Raw genomic sequence first — 15,118 nt, forward strand, 5'->3', positions numbered from 1 at the left:
ATGAATGCGACCCTTACCTGTAATGCCATTAAAAGTCCCGGTGTGACATGACCTGGTTAAAACAGTTGCAGATATAGATTAATCCCGTTTGTGCGAGTGTCACCCTCGCCTATTGACTTCTGAATGTAACTCCTAACTGTGCCCCGGCTTCAGCATCAGTGTCAGCATGGCAGACTCAATTAGCTGCTGTCTGCCCCAGGCTGCCTTCAACACACCGAACACCAGCGCTCTCTCATGCAGATGCAAAGGCAGAGCTGGGAGAAATAAATAGTGTCGCTGGTTTTTCTGTGAGCGTAGTGTGCGACAGACAGATAATCACCGCATCCCACAATCCTATTTCCAGCTCCTGATTACTCTGCTTTATTTAGACGGTGTGAATAAGTCCTGGGCTGCCAATCTATTCTTCATTTGGAATCAATATTCAACACTGCAGATATTTTGTCTTTTAATTATGTCTGATTTCGTGTATTAAGAAATATTGCGCCATTGTTCACTTAAATCATGTTTAATTCCAATTCAATATGACTGTCTTTCTACCATGTGACACAAAATGTGTTGCAGCTGCAATAAATCCCTTACAAAAAACTCTTGGTTATCATGAAATAGTGGCAGTTGGAAAACGGCGCATAGATTGCATGAACTACTTTGTATGATATGTTATATTGCATGGTGACTAGATGGGATGGGTTGTTCCAACATGGATACAAATGGTTATGTCAGAAGCTATTTCCATGTTCTCTGCATCACTCCGGTCACAGAATTGTAGTTTCTCATCTTCTTGGAATCTGGTCACATGGTAGTTTGGTATGCAATGCTAAATTCCTCACTAATCAATAACAATTCCACAAATCAATCAACAGCCTTACAGGAGAAACTACATCACACAGATGAATGCCTGGTTATATGTTTATAGATTATTCTGTGTGTACACTACATAAAGTTATGGGTTTTACCAGCCTAATGGCCATGACAGAAGTTAAAAGATTAGCAAGGTTAACAAACAGTTTTATGAAGCCCATATGTGTGAATCTTGTGCCACATGCCCAGCTCTCATTTCAGTTTTTGTAATTCCTATGAATAAAGTTACTGTAACTATTAGCTATTACAAATTAAAGGCAAATATAACAATATTGGAATTTCTTCCCTCTGCTATTATAATGAGAAGGATTTTTTTTTTTGTATTACGGTAAACAGAATCTATGAATACATTTAAATTGGAAGCTTAATGGTCATGCCAGTTACATGTTAATGGTCCATAATTGCAGGACTCTTGGTAAAAGCTCCATACACAACGTAATTCAGGTCCATAGACTACAACAGGGACAACAAAGTGGACTATGCCCCATGGGTTCGACTGTCCTGGTTTCTAAGCATGGAGTAAACGATACCCCTCGGCTCACATCTATCCAACAACGCTTCCATTACACAGCAGGAAAATCGCCAGGCCACTAGCATGCTTTCTACTTCCCATTAAGATATAATGTCAGAACACAACACCACTTCACCTGTTGATGATTATGTGCAGATAGCTGGATTCCTGTATCATTTACAAGCAACAGGATATGGATGGATAATCCGTAGTAAACACTGGTGTGAATGGTGGTTGTGTAATCTACGGCCAAACCATGTGTCTGAGTAATGATGACATGATGAGTTTTGTTTTGAAAATCTATCTTTATATGGTCACAAATAATCAAATAATCAGTTTTGATCACGTTTGGACTCAAAGAAATGTTAATAATTAAGCCTTTACATATTTTCTAGTAAGTCTGTCGTCTTTTCAACTTTTGAAAGCTACAGATCACCCACAATCTACAGTTTACCAACCATCTATGCAAATGCAGTTAACACCATTAACATGCTGAATTTGGTGGAATACCTTATGATTGTGATTTATCATTATCTTCTGTAGTGAATGGGTGCCGTCAGAATGAGAGTCCAAACAGCTGATAAAAACAAAGCAATAATCCAATGTTTTCCACACCACTCCAGTCCATCAATTAACATCTTGTGAAGCCAAAAGCTGCATGTTTGTAAGAAACAAATTCATCATTAAGACTTCACACCATCACTTCTGCACAAAATAGAGTCTGTGATCCGTAATGTTGCTTGCTTCACTGAAAAACCCATCTTCTGTTGTCTCTCACATAAAAATCCATCCACATATCTGTTTAGAGCTGTTTTGGCTTGTGCTCAATCTGCGCAGATTTTTCTCCTGGTTCAGACCAGACCACATTTTCATTGGAGAAAGCAATACTATGGATTCATATTTTAGCAACAAAGTTACAAATGTCTGGTGATGTTTATTATTATTTTTTTTATTATAAACAAAAAGCTTTTATCTTCTCAAGATGTTAATTGATGGACTGGAGTGGTATGGATAACCCAATATATAAAAACATGGATGTAGTGTTATCATCCATTGATTTCTGAAGAGCGGTTTTGAAGCTCAAAGTGGGCGGAGCAGAACGTCGCCATCTTGGCAGTGCGTCACCGCACATCATTCTCTGATATTCGAAAAAAATTGGCAAAAAGGCAGGAGCTGGTTGCTGAAATCCCGCCCACCTAACTTGATGGTTGTGATAGCAGTGGAAACCCACCTGTCACTCAGGTGGCCACCCCCCTAATTATGAAGCACTTTAAGGCTTAAAATAATTTATACGGATGAGTTATAACAAAAAACTCACCCCCCTTGTTGTCATGAAGGTAGCTAGATAGCATAGCTATATAGACCAAAATCGTTTTTTGAACTAGGCTGTAAACATATTTTTTTCTGCTTTATCATGGGGAGTCTATGGGATTGACTCCCTTTTGCAGCCAGCCTCTAGCGGACAGTTGACAAATTACAGTTTAAGTCACTTCCTTGTTGGCTTCAGGAGAGAGAGTGGGAGGTTGCTGCTTGGTTTAAAGGTGGGATAGGAAATCTTGGAAAATGCTAACATTAGCCTGATAGCACTGAAAGCTACCTCCGCACCCTCCCTGCGATCACTGTCCAAAGCCACGCCTCCTGAATGCATTTATGCTCACAGACCAGAGTACCAGAGACAACAGTAGCTACTACAATAGGCAACATCAGCGGTTCCCAATTCCAGCCCATGTTCCGAGGTGAAGTAAATACCTGCTCAGGTGAACGCTGAACGTGTTGATCACGTATCCTGTCTGCGCAAACAGGGTGTGCAGAAGTATGCAAATACATGTGTTGACAGGCAGATAGGAAAGCCATTTCAAATGCTCAGACCAAGTGTTTTGATTGGACGTACATTTCTTGGTCCTACGCCTTCCACAGAATATATAAATACAGATAAATACATCTCGACCACTCAACTTAATGATTGCTATAGGGATGTGAAGAGACTTTCAACCAGCATTACAAACAAAAAAAATAATTTCTGAAAATAATCACCTATTGCACCTTTAAGGGTGTAAGTATGTGTTATATGTATGCCAAAATGTGTATCATATGCATAGCCAACAAAGTGACTATCATTAGCATGCGAAAACTTTGAATTATATGCATGTCAAACACGTGTGTATTGTATGCACACCAATATCAATTTCTGCGTATAAATATAAAATATAAAATAAATAAATCTGCTATTTATACACAATTTAATCTGCTATTTATAAGGCTCTTTTAATCAGCTGTTTGGACTTGATTGCACCCATTCACTGCAGAGGATTCACTGATGAGCAAGTAATGTACAGTAATGTCAGCTTTCTGTTGATAGAAAGCTGCTGTGTTCGCACTGCTTGGCAATATCTGTTATTCTCTTGTTTCTCCAAGACTTCCCCACGAAAACAAATCAGAATCAGTGGAGGACATCTGTGCTAGCCTGTGGTGCACCGTAAGCTTTGCTCATGGATCACAGTGCCTCAGGAATGCTGACCAAATAAGAATGTGCCTATGACCTCTGCTTCTCCTCACTTCACTTTGTATTCCAAGCACAACATGAGCAGATTAACACATTATAATAAAAATTCCCAGAGGCCCATTCAGAGCAAAAACTATAATAGTGATTAGATAACAAGCATGCATTTCTGAGAATCCTTCAAATGACATTTCAGTTCCATTATAATCAATACACTCCCATCGGTCTGTTAACAGCATCTCAAATACAGTCTCTGCCACTCAAACTGATGCTAAACTGCAATATGCATGGTCAGTGGCAACAAAATTGCAATTCATTACAGATCTCATTTGGCACGCACAACTTTTTGTGTTCTTTGAACATGAATGCATGGATTTTCTAGCCGTTCCACTTGTATTTTATTCGCACAAGACTGATTTTCACCTCTACAGTATACCAGGTGCAATTAAAGAAGAGGTCACCTGCACTGGGACACATGCAGTGAAACGCTGCAAGGGACATCGGGACCAATGCACTTGTCTCTTTCAGATCTCAGATGAATATTTAGACAAAATATGTACAAGGTTTATCTGAATGGTCTCTGTATCCTGTTATGATTCACATGTTCTTAATGATATAAAAAGGAAGGTTACCTCTCACCAGTGAACAGCATCAAGTGTCTATCAGTTCCTCAGCTGTAGATTGTAAGATGGAACCGTCACTGTGCCAGTGTTGTGCATCGCTCTCAGATGCTGCAGCAACTCTGACATTGAGCGCTTTAACGCATTGGGCGCTTGTGCTGTTGTCTGATCTCTCTCTCTCTCTCTGTACTGTACTTCTCTCTCTGTCTCTCGCGCTCGGCACGCTCCCGCTGAATAATGAATGAGCAGAGCAGCACTGGAGCAGCGTGGACGTTTCTCTCTCGTTCTAGCTCAATCAGGAACTGGTCACAATGAGTCGAGCGCTGTGCTCGGGTTACGGCTCGCCTATTCAGTCTGGCCCCCATCCTGCCTTTGTTTCCACTCTGGCAAACAAAGACGCAGGGGGTCAACAGTGAAATATTGAAAGCCCAGGGCATTTTTTTTTTGAACATTCTCTAGAACAATTAAGTTGTGCTACAATGTCCCGCTGTGGACTCATTAGAGAAAAAGTTAAAAGACTTCAAGGCATCTGAAGAATGTCTTCCTCATGCATGTCTGGATAATCAACATACCTCCTTCTCAGCGACATATCAAAGACTTACGCAATATAATAACTTTAAGTAATTGGTTATTAGCAAATGGCACGAGGGGAAATCTCACAGAACTTGACAAGAACATGTGCAGGTGAAATTCAATCAACCAATCCAACCAACCAACCAACCAACCAACCAACCAACCAACCAACATAAATAAATACTTGATACTTGATCAGTAAAAAATGGCTCCATCAGTTAGGGCAAGTTATCCAGGTCCTGAAGATGCAAATAAGCCCCAGACCATCACACAGCCACCACCATGATTGAGTGTTTATATGATGTTCTTTTTATGAAATGCTGTGTTGGTTTTACGCCAGATGTAATGGGACACACACCTTCCAAAAATGTAAACTTTTGTTTCATCAGTCTACAGAATATTTGCCCAAAAGTCTTAGGGATAATCAAGATATTTTATGGCAAATGTGAGACAAGCCTTTGTGTGTTTTATTTTTTTGGTCAGCAATGGCTTTTGCCATGGAACTCTCCAGTGGATGCCGTTTTGGCCCAGTCTCTTTCTTATTGTTGATTCATGAACACTGACATTAATTGAGGCAAGTGAGGCCTGGATGAGCGGTTGTTGTGCTCTTGGAGTAAATTTAGTAGGCTAGCCAATCATGGGAAGGTTCACCACTGTTCCAAGTTTTCTCCATTTGTTGATAATGGCTCTGACCGTGGTTCGCTTAGAAATGGCTTTATAACCCTTTCCAGACTAATACATATAAACTATTTTGTTTCTCATCTGTTCTTGAATTTCTTTAGATTGCGGCATGATGTGTTGCATGTGTACTTGCATTATCTTGTGTAATATTAAAGTTCGTTTGATGATCTGAATATTTTAAGTATGGAAAATATGCAAAAAAGTAAAAAAAAAAACAAGGGGCAAAGACCTTTTTTATGGCACTATGATTTATTAATAAGGTGTGTATTGAACTTGGTCCCCCCAAACTGCCTAATTAACTCGTTTCAGAATGTCCCTTTATCATTATAGACCAGTATCCTGTGACCAATGTGTTTGGAAAGTCATTAGGTCAGTTTCGACATTTGATCTCATAATTTCTATTTAGTATGTCATAATTTTGACTTTTTAAGGCATGATTTATTTATTTTTTTACATGGCACAAATGGGCTTCCATATGATTCCCATCCAAACAGCGTATAATTCATTATTTTCCTTAGTTTGGTTTTGAGGTGAAATATGATCTGCGTGTTTTCATAAAATACACCCACGATGTTTAACATTCAGTACTAGTAAAAAATATGCATTATATTATGATTTATGGATTCATATTTGAAAGTGCCGGAAGTACTTTGTCTTAAAAAATAAAAAAGTATAAAGTAAGAATTCATAAATAAAAATAAATAAATACAAACCAATCAAACAACCAACCAACGAGCGGTACATATGAGCCTAGATATTTGAGAGTCTTTGAATATTGTCTTGACAAAAAGTGGCCTTGGAGTCATAAACATGGAGAACCACACAATTCATAAAGTTCATACATTTTCAAAATCTCTCAATTACTGCCAGAAAACAGCTGAGAAGACCCCCCCACACCCCATGTCCAAGCAATTCTTCAAAATGATATAATTTAATGTAGAGAAATATAATGCTGTTATTAAGTAGTAACAGATTGTCCATCTTCCAGGTACCCACATACCTTCTCACTAATACATTTAATAGTGAACTGAAGTTGAATGGCAGATTAATAAGATATGAATGTACTAATCGATTGAAACGATCTTGCATAGAAATGACGTTCCAGAATTGTTTCCTGGCACTGGTGTTGATGGAAGATTAAAGTCAAATTCTAAATCACCTCGGACATATTGAAATATTTTGTAGTAATAATAAAATCCAGGTGGCCCTGTGAAAATGATCACCGTAGTCTTACCAGAGAGTCAGCAGATCGTGGTGTGGCTGTAGGATACAGTCCGTTCTCGGGTGTCAGCAGCACTGAACGTGCCTTCTCCCCGCCTGCAACAGAACATCACCAACCCAATCACTTCATTATCATAACCTCAAACAATCTGGATTCAAACAGCCTCAAATATAGATTTACTGTACGCCCACCAGCTGGAATCATAGCAACAGGAAGCTGTACTTCAAAGTGATGTTGTGAACACAGGAATAACTTGTTGAGTGAGTTATTTAGATGAAAATCTGATGGATGTTTGTTTGTGACTTTACTAAATATGACATAAACATTAAATAATATCTCATCGCTCTGTTATGGAACTGCATCTGGCAGCTTGTTAATGGCAAATGTGTAATTAGGGTTATTTGTGTGTAATAGAAGTAATTTGAGGTTGTTATTTGTATCAGATAAAGTGTTTAAGAGAAGGCAGGTCAGCTGTGCTGTTTATAATAGCAGCCCACACACAGCCTTAGGGGTCAAAGGTCAAGATAGTGTGCTGGGTTTGAAATGCTAAATATGCCATCTCACCGTGTGCCTACCTCTCTCTCTCTCTCTCTCACACACACACACACACACACACACACACACACACACGCACACATGCACACACACACACACACACACACACACACACACACACAGAATTTACTTTATTTATTTTTTTTGTGAAATATTCCTTTAATGCCACTATCAGTGTTTGATAGTTAAAGGCAGGGTAGGTAAAACATTTATAAACAACTTTCTTCCAAATTCGTTTAAACTTTCTATATATATCAATGCATAATTAAAATGTAAGTACTCTGATAAAAAGAGTATTAAAATCGAGTGACTCTAGACCGTTTAATCTGTATTAAACACAGCTCATTATTTCCATTCGGGGACGAAACATAGGATTGGCTTAGGCGACTGTCACTCTCTCGCAACCATGGCAACCACACTTTTGCCACACATGACCTGCCCACTTGCGCGCGTACGTTTGATTTGAGGAATTCAAGAGGCACGAATCCTAGGAATACCAAAACAATTGTAGAGAAACAGCAAGCAAAATTCACAGTACCGGCCTATGCAGTTAGTGAAGGCAAACCAGGCAAAAAAAGGAAGACAGTAACAGTACAAGAAAAGGCAATGAACAAAAAGTCTTTGGATAAACAAAGAAATAAAACGTGAGTTAATATCGGCGTGGCTTTCCAGCGATGCGAGAACTGAGGGAACTCAAGGGGCTGAAAAGTGACTCCTTGATGGCTTTATTTCTATTGAACAGGTAAATCTTTATTTTTGTATTTTGATCATACATATTTTTTTGTTTATTTTTTCATGAAGCATGTGTCATTAGCACACGTAGCTGCATAATATAGCTAACATAACATTACTTAGCGAGCCGTAGTAGAGACGATAAATAATCTATAGGCCTAGCTCAAGATGATAGCTATAGCGTGGCTTTGGAAGGAGCCCAGAAGGGAGGGGGTGGAGTGAATGGAAATAATGAGCTGTCTTTAAAACAGTCGTGAGAGGTCTACAGACACTCGATTTTTATACTTTCTTTTTCAGAGTACTTACATTTTAATTATGTATTGATATATAAATAAAGTTTAAACAAATTTGGAAAAAAAGTTTTTTATATATTTTTTACCTACCCTGCCTTTAATGCGTGTTCTAGTATGTTCTCTCAAAGCCAGGTCAGAGAGTTTATACGGTTCAGGTAGATCTGTCCATTACACTGTTGAGATTATTCTCTGCAGCTGGTAAGTTTAATAGTGTTTTTCTTGTTTATTACATTTAATTCTGCTTCATACATTCACTTCACTGAATAAAAATAACATCTAACTAATTAACTAAATTGCTTTATTCAAGTAAAAAATTATAAAGTACATTATAATTATTGACAACATAATTAATAACAACAAAACAATTCATATAATTATAAAAATGTCATTTAAAATAGCTCTAAAGATAAAGGTAGCAATTGAAAATGATCAATTTTTACAGTGTACTCATTGAAGATTGTGCAGGATGTATATTCTTTATTTTTAAATACATATTTTGCCCTGTTTATTTTCCTAAGCATCTGTTTCTAAAGCAGCTGACTGTAAACTTTTGTTGCTGGTCTCTCTAGAGCAGTAAAGCTGCAGGTCCTGCCACTCGGGACAACTGATGGGCTCAATACATCTAAATATATTTAACTGTATTCTCAAAGGTCATATCTCAAATTTCATGTGTTTATAGCTCTGTGTTTCATATAGTGTAAGTCTGCTTCGAGACAACTGCTTCCATTCTGTTTTTCTTCTTTTTTTAAAGAAGAAGGATCTTGTAAATAACATTTGTCACTGGAATGGTTTATGTAAATGAGGAGAGGATGATAAGAGCCCAGTGCAGCTGTGCTGTTTTTATTTGTGGAAGGCTCTCTGACTAATAACACATTAAGTGATTATTTTGAATGTCTTTAATGATGCTCTCAGATCCTCCTGGGAGGTTTGTAATTATGAGTTCGGAAATTGTAATTACGACTTGATATTTTATAGATATTTATACTGATTTCATTTTTATTACCTAGGAAGCTTTGCACTAATGCAACATATTAAATAGCACATAGAGATTCACTTTAAGCATGCAGCTGATGCTTTATCTGTGTTTTCTGTCATCTTCATGGTGCTGAAGAGAATGATGGAAGTGTAGTTTGGTCCGATAATCCTGCCACAGCACACACAAACAAAAATAACTTTATATAGTATATAGTGTATATAATGGGTTCCCTTTCAGTCGGTCACTCCCGGCGGTCGTTCCTGTGTAGAGTGGATTGCACACTTCAGGCTGCACTACCCCTGTCGTGTTGCAAGCGGCCAATTCCCCTGTGCGCCTCAGCACTAAAAGAGCATTTCCTAAAGAGCTTCATGGGCGTTTCTGGGTGCGGTCGTTACCTCGCAACGGGTGATGGTCACGATCACTGCCTCACGTGTCTCTCTTCTATTAGAGAGTCAGAGGGAGGGCTGTCGGATGACGATTCGGCTGCGCTACCACCCTCTGGGATGGTGACAAAGCCTGAGTCGAATCCCGAAGTGGAAGCTATGCTTTCCCGGGCCGCCGAGAGGGAAGCGCTCGAGTGGAATCCCCCACCACGTCCCGAACCCTCGCGGCTGGATGATTGGTTTCTCGGGATGGCGCGCTAGTTCTCAGTGCCCCACCCCATTGCCTTTCTTTCCAGAAGTGCATGACGAGCTCACCACGTCGTGGATGGCACATTTTGCTGCCAGAAACCGGCCTGTGGGCTCCTCCTCCCTCACCACCCTTGATGGCGGTGCAGCGAAGGGGTATTCAGGAATCCCGTCGGTGGAGTGGGCGGTAGTGATGCAATTGTGTCCTAAGTCTGCCGCCTCCTGGCGTGGAGACCCGGTGCTCCCTTCCCGGGCCTGTAGGCACTCGTCTGGTCTGACCGGCAGTGCCTATGCGGCTTGCGGGGAAGCTGCTTCCATCTAACACGCTATGGCGTTACTGCAGGTGCACCAGGCTAAGGCACTGAAGGACCTGTACGAGGATGGTCACGATCCAGCGCTTCTGGATGAACTCCGAACCGCAAATGACCTTCGAGCGAGTCAGAAGGTTCTGAGGTCACTTCGTGCCATTCACATTCCAGGCCTGCTCAGTCATACAGCCGACGAGCTGTCTCGAGCAATGCTCCCGGGAGAATGGCGACTGCAACCCCTGACGGTCCAGCTGATTTGGAGGCGGTTCAGAGCCGCTCAGGTAGACCTGTTTGCTGCTCCAGAGACCTCTCACTGCCAGTTGTTCTAATCCCTGCCTGAGGGAACTCTCGGCACGGACGTAATGGCACACAGCTGGCCGCGGGACCTACGCAAGTATGCGTTTCCCCCAGTGAGCCTTCTCGCACAGACACTGTGCAAAGTCTGGGAGGACGAGGAGCAAGTCTTGCTAGTAGCACCATAATGGCCCACGCGGACCAGGTTCCCCGAACTAGTGCTCGTTGCGACATCCCCTCCTTGGCCAATTCCTCTGACGAAGGATCTACTGACTCAGAGATGGGGCACCATTTGGCACCCGCGTCCAGACCTTTGGAAATTCCATGTCTGGTCCCTGGATGGGACGCGGAAGTTCTAGGTGACCCACCCCAAGAGGGAGCGAACACCATCACTTCGGCAAGAGCACCGTCTACGAGACACGCTTACACCTTGAAGTGGAACCTGTTCGTCGAGTGGTGGAGAAGACCCCCGAAGATGCCCGATTGCGGTCGTGCTGTCCTTTCTGCAGCAAGGGCTGGAGCGAAGGCTGTTTCCCTCCATCCTCAAAGTCCAGGTTGGTGCTATTGATGCATATCATGACCTGTGAATGGGAAGTCTTTGGGTAAACATGACCTCATCGTCAGGTTCCTTAGAGGGGCCAGGAGGTTAAATCCATCTCTATACCCTCTTGGGACCTGTCTCTAGTGCTTAAATCACTACAGCAGGGCCCATTCGAGCCTTTGCATTCAGTTGAGCTAACGTTTCATTCATTGAAACTCACTCTGCTCCTGCTTGCACTGGCCTCCATCAAAAGGGTAGGGGACCTGCATGCATTTTCGGTTGACGATTCGTGCCTAGAGTTTGGGCCGGCTGACTCCCAGGTAATCCTGAAGCCCCGGCCTGGCTACGTGCCCAGGGTTCCCACTACACCCTTCAAAGACCAAGTGGTGAACCTGCAAGCGCTGCCCCTGGAGGAGGCAGACCCAGCCCTGGCTTTACTTTGTCCCGTCCGAGCATTAAGGTGCTATGTAGACCGGACAAAAAGCTTCAGGACCTCAGACCAGCTATTTGTCTGTTACGGAGGCCAGCAGAAGGGGAGTGCCATCTCTAAGCATAGGATGGCCCACTGGATTGTGGATGCCATAACCCTGGCCTATCAGGCTCAGGATGTGCCTTGCCCTTTCAGGTTGTGAGCTCACTCAACTAGAAGTGTTGCATGCTCCTGGGCGCGGGCTCATGGCGCCTCGCTGACAGATGTTTGTAGATCTGCTGGCTGGTGACCCCTAACACGTTCGCTAGGTTCTATAGCCTTCGTGTAAAGCCGGTATCCTCCTGTGTTCTCACCTCAAACGGGTAGTGGCACTGAGAGGCCCTGGTTAGTGTCGGCTTGCTTAAACTACTCCAGAGTGTCTGTACTGTAGACCCTGTTGAGATCCTCCATCACCCTAAGCAGCTGGACGCAGCGGTACGTCCGGCGCCAGGCCTTCATGATGTATCCGTGAGAACCATGGAAGGGTGGGTTCCATATTGAAACCTAAGCTGTACTCATATGTCTATAGTCCACGGTATAGCCTTAGAGCCCATGTTTCCCCGGCAGACTTCTGCCTTCCCAAGAGGGTTTTTAATCACCTCAAATTTCTCCGTATACTCCTAAACAGATGCTATATGTGTATTTGCCTCCAAGACCTCCTTCCGGAAGGATGGGGCCTCCGCAGCGTCCCGGTTCCCGGACCGGGTACGTTTTCCCAGTGTTATCCAATCTCAACCAGTGAGGTAGTGCTTTGACAATGGTGAGTGGAGCTACTTGTTCTGAGCCCCGGCCTACACCTTATAGGGGCAGCACCCATGGCGCTTTGATAGGGATCCCATATTCGTCGGTCACCGACGTGGCGTCCAGCGTGACCGACTGAAAGAGAACGTCTCGGTTACGTATGGTAAGCTGAGCTGCCGGGTCCCCAGCTCGCCTCCTCAGCGAAAAAACTGGAATGCGTTGCACCTGCTGCCTTCTTATACTCACGCAGTGATCAGAGGTAGCTGGATGCAATAACTGCATGCCAATGTGCATTGGCTCGTTTAGTTTACACTCGAAGTAGATTGGTCTATCGAAGCGATATCCTATATTCGTCGGTCACCGACATGGCGTCTCCGTTCCCTCCTTCAGGGAACGAGGGTTACCATACTTAACCGAGACGTTGTTATAGGAAAATATAGGAATATATCAAGACACATTAGTAAGTATGCATTTTGTGCATTCTAGACAATGTTAAGAAGTAAGTATAACGTCTTTCTAAATGCTGGTGTTTAGGGGTTATGAGGAATGACTGTCAGTATTGTCCTTAAAGGGGCAGTTCACCCAGCAAAAATGTGTTCTGTCAAAGCTGGTAACCAGACAATAGCTGGTAGCCATTGACAACCCCCCCCCCCCATACTATGGAAGTCAATGGCTGCTGGCAACTGCTTGATTACTAACATTCTTCAAAATATCTTCTTTGTGTTCAACAAGGTTTTGGAACAAGTGGAGGATTTTTCTTTTTGGGTGAACTATCACTGTTTGAGCAGTGACATTTTTGAGATGATCAAGAGTAATCAGGTTATAATGGAGATTAAATGATAATTATAAATATGTTTGAATTAGTATATATCATGTACAAGTAATGTAATTTTAAGCAATATTGGTGTGTTCTATGAATTTTGGCACTTATTAGAGTATATCAGAATCAACTCAGGTTTCCAGTAAAAACATGTACTAAATATGCTTGAAACAAGAACTTTTTTTACTGATACTACACTACTGCTTGTTTTAGATAATATAAGCCTAATTGATATCTGTATTTATTATTATTATTTTTATATACACCTTCAAGTTTGGGGTGATTCTTTTTGTATTTTTTTAAAGAAATGAATAAACGTATTCAGCAATGACTGGCTAAACTGATCAAAAGGAAACAGTCCTGAACCAGGACTGTTCCCTGGTGAAAAGAGAGAGAAAAAGCCACAAACTTTCAAATGTTAGTGTATAATGTAAATATATATATTACAGATACATTTATCTGGTTTTAACCAGGTCTATAAATGTTTTTTTTTCCCCTAGAAACCAAGACAACTGTACTACTCATTTGGAAAATGACACTTTTTCAGCTTTCTCAGTGATTTCTAAACCTACCGATATGATGACTCTCACAAACCTGTGTCAAACTCAGATCTCCTCAGTGGCCGTCAGCCTTTAATTGTGAGCGAGGGAACAGATTTGGTGAGGGTTAAACTTGCTGTTCATGCAATCTGTGAAGCGGGGCAGACACATCAGCACATCTCATTCACGAGTTCAAGACAGACCCTGCTGGAGTTAGTGCTGCCCAGAAACTGGTGAGGGATGCGATTATGGATAGGGAAAGAACTAGTATGAGTCCCGGTGATGAGACATTGTTAGAGAAAGAACCATAGCACAGACACAGGAGGGTAGACACATTGGAAAAATATGATGTTTATTGGATTAAGTATACCATACAAAAGGAAAAATAAATAACTGAAAGCCAATGTTACAGCAGCGCTGCTGGCAGTCCGTACTGGAGAGAGTGTGTGAGGGAGAAAAAGAATGATAGGATACAGAAAGAGAATGTTATCATCATTAAAAAAGGTATAAGCAAAGTGGAACAATTAAAAATGAAACTTCAGGAGTACAAAAATACAGCAGAATCTCAATGAAGAAGCACAGCAGTACTTTCATGGCAGATCAGAGCTCATATGGGAGTCACACCACCATATTAAAGTCCAAAACTGAGTTAACGCTGTTTGGCAGTCTGAGGTTGAAAGATCCTGATAGACAACATTGACAACATTGAGCATTAATGTTTTATGGAGCTACAACATGTTCCTTGATCAACATCCTTGTCGATCCTGGATTAACATTCCAGTCAACCAATCAGAATTGAGATATATCTTTTCAGGAAATATCTGTTTTAGGCTTACAATCAGAGTTAGGTGCTTCTACACCCTTGATAATCAGCTATCATTTCCCACTGATTTTAGGAATAAATTATGGGTAGGGTTAGGTTTAGGGGTAGGGATTGTGTTAAGTCTATATTTTTGGACAGTAATGTTGATGCAGGATCATCAAAAGATGTTAATCCAGGAACATATCTTACTTGTCAAAATCACGGCGACCATTTCTGCATTGTATTAACAGATTCAAACATGAAATGCTCAATCTTAAAGACCCCATGAATAATAATAATAAAACAAATCCATGTTTGGATTCATGGCCTTATACGCTACTCCTACAGCTTAAAAAACACACATCTACCAGATAAATACATTTCAATTTTTTGATGTCTTGTTCACAGGAGCATATACAAGTTTCTGTCCAGTAAAATCCTCATTAATGAGAAT

General features: G+C 41.4%; 1 protein-coding gene across 3 annotated transcripts in view; it reads right to left on the reverse strand.

The window, feature by feature from the left end:
- Positions 1-15,118, reverse strand: part of LOC127966796 (A-kinase anchor protein 2) — a 92,113-nt gene that overhangs the window by 38,879 nt on the left and 38,116 nt on the right. For all 3 annotated transcript variants that reach the window (XM_052568066.1, XM_052568067.1, XM_052568068.1), the window contains exon 9: positions 6,978-7,060. In XM_052568066.1, the coding sequence (XP_052424026.1) occupies positions 6,978-7,060 (83 nt within the window). The remainder of the gene's footprint in view (positions 1-6,977; positions 7,061-15,118) is intronic.

The sequence above is a fragment of the Carassius gibelio genome, chromosome B10, assembly GCF_023724105.1.
Source record: "Carassius gibelio isolate Cgi1373 ecotype wild population from Czech Republic chromosome B10, carGib1.2-hapl.c, whole genome shotgun sequence".
Lineage (NCBI taxonomy): Eukaryota > Metazoa > Chordata > Actinopteri > Cypriniformes > Cyprinidae > Carassius > Carassius gibelio.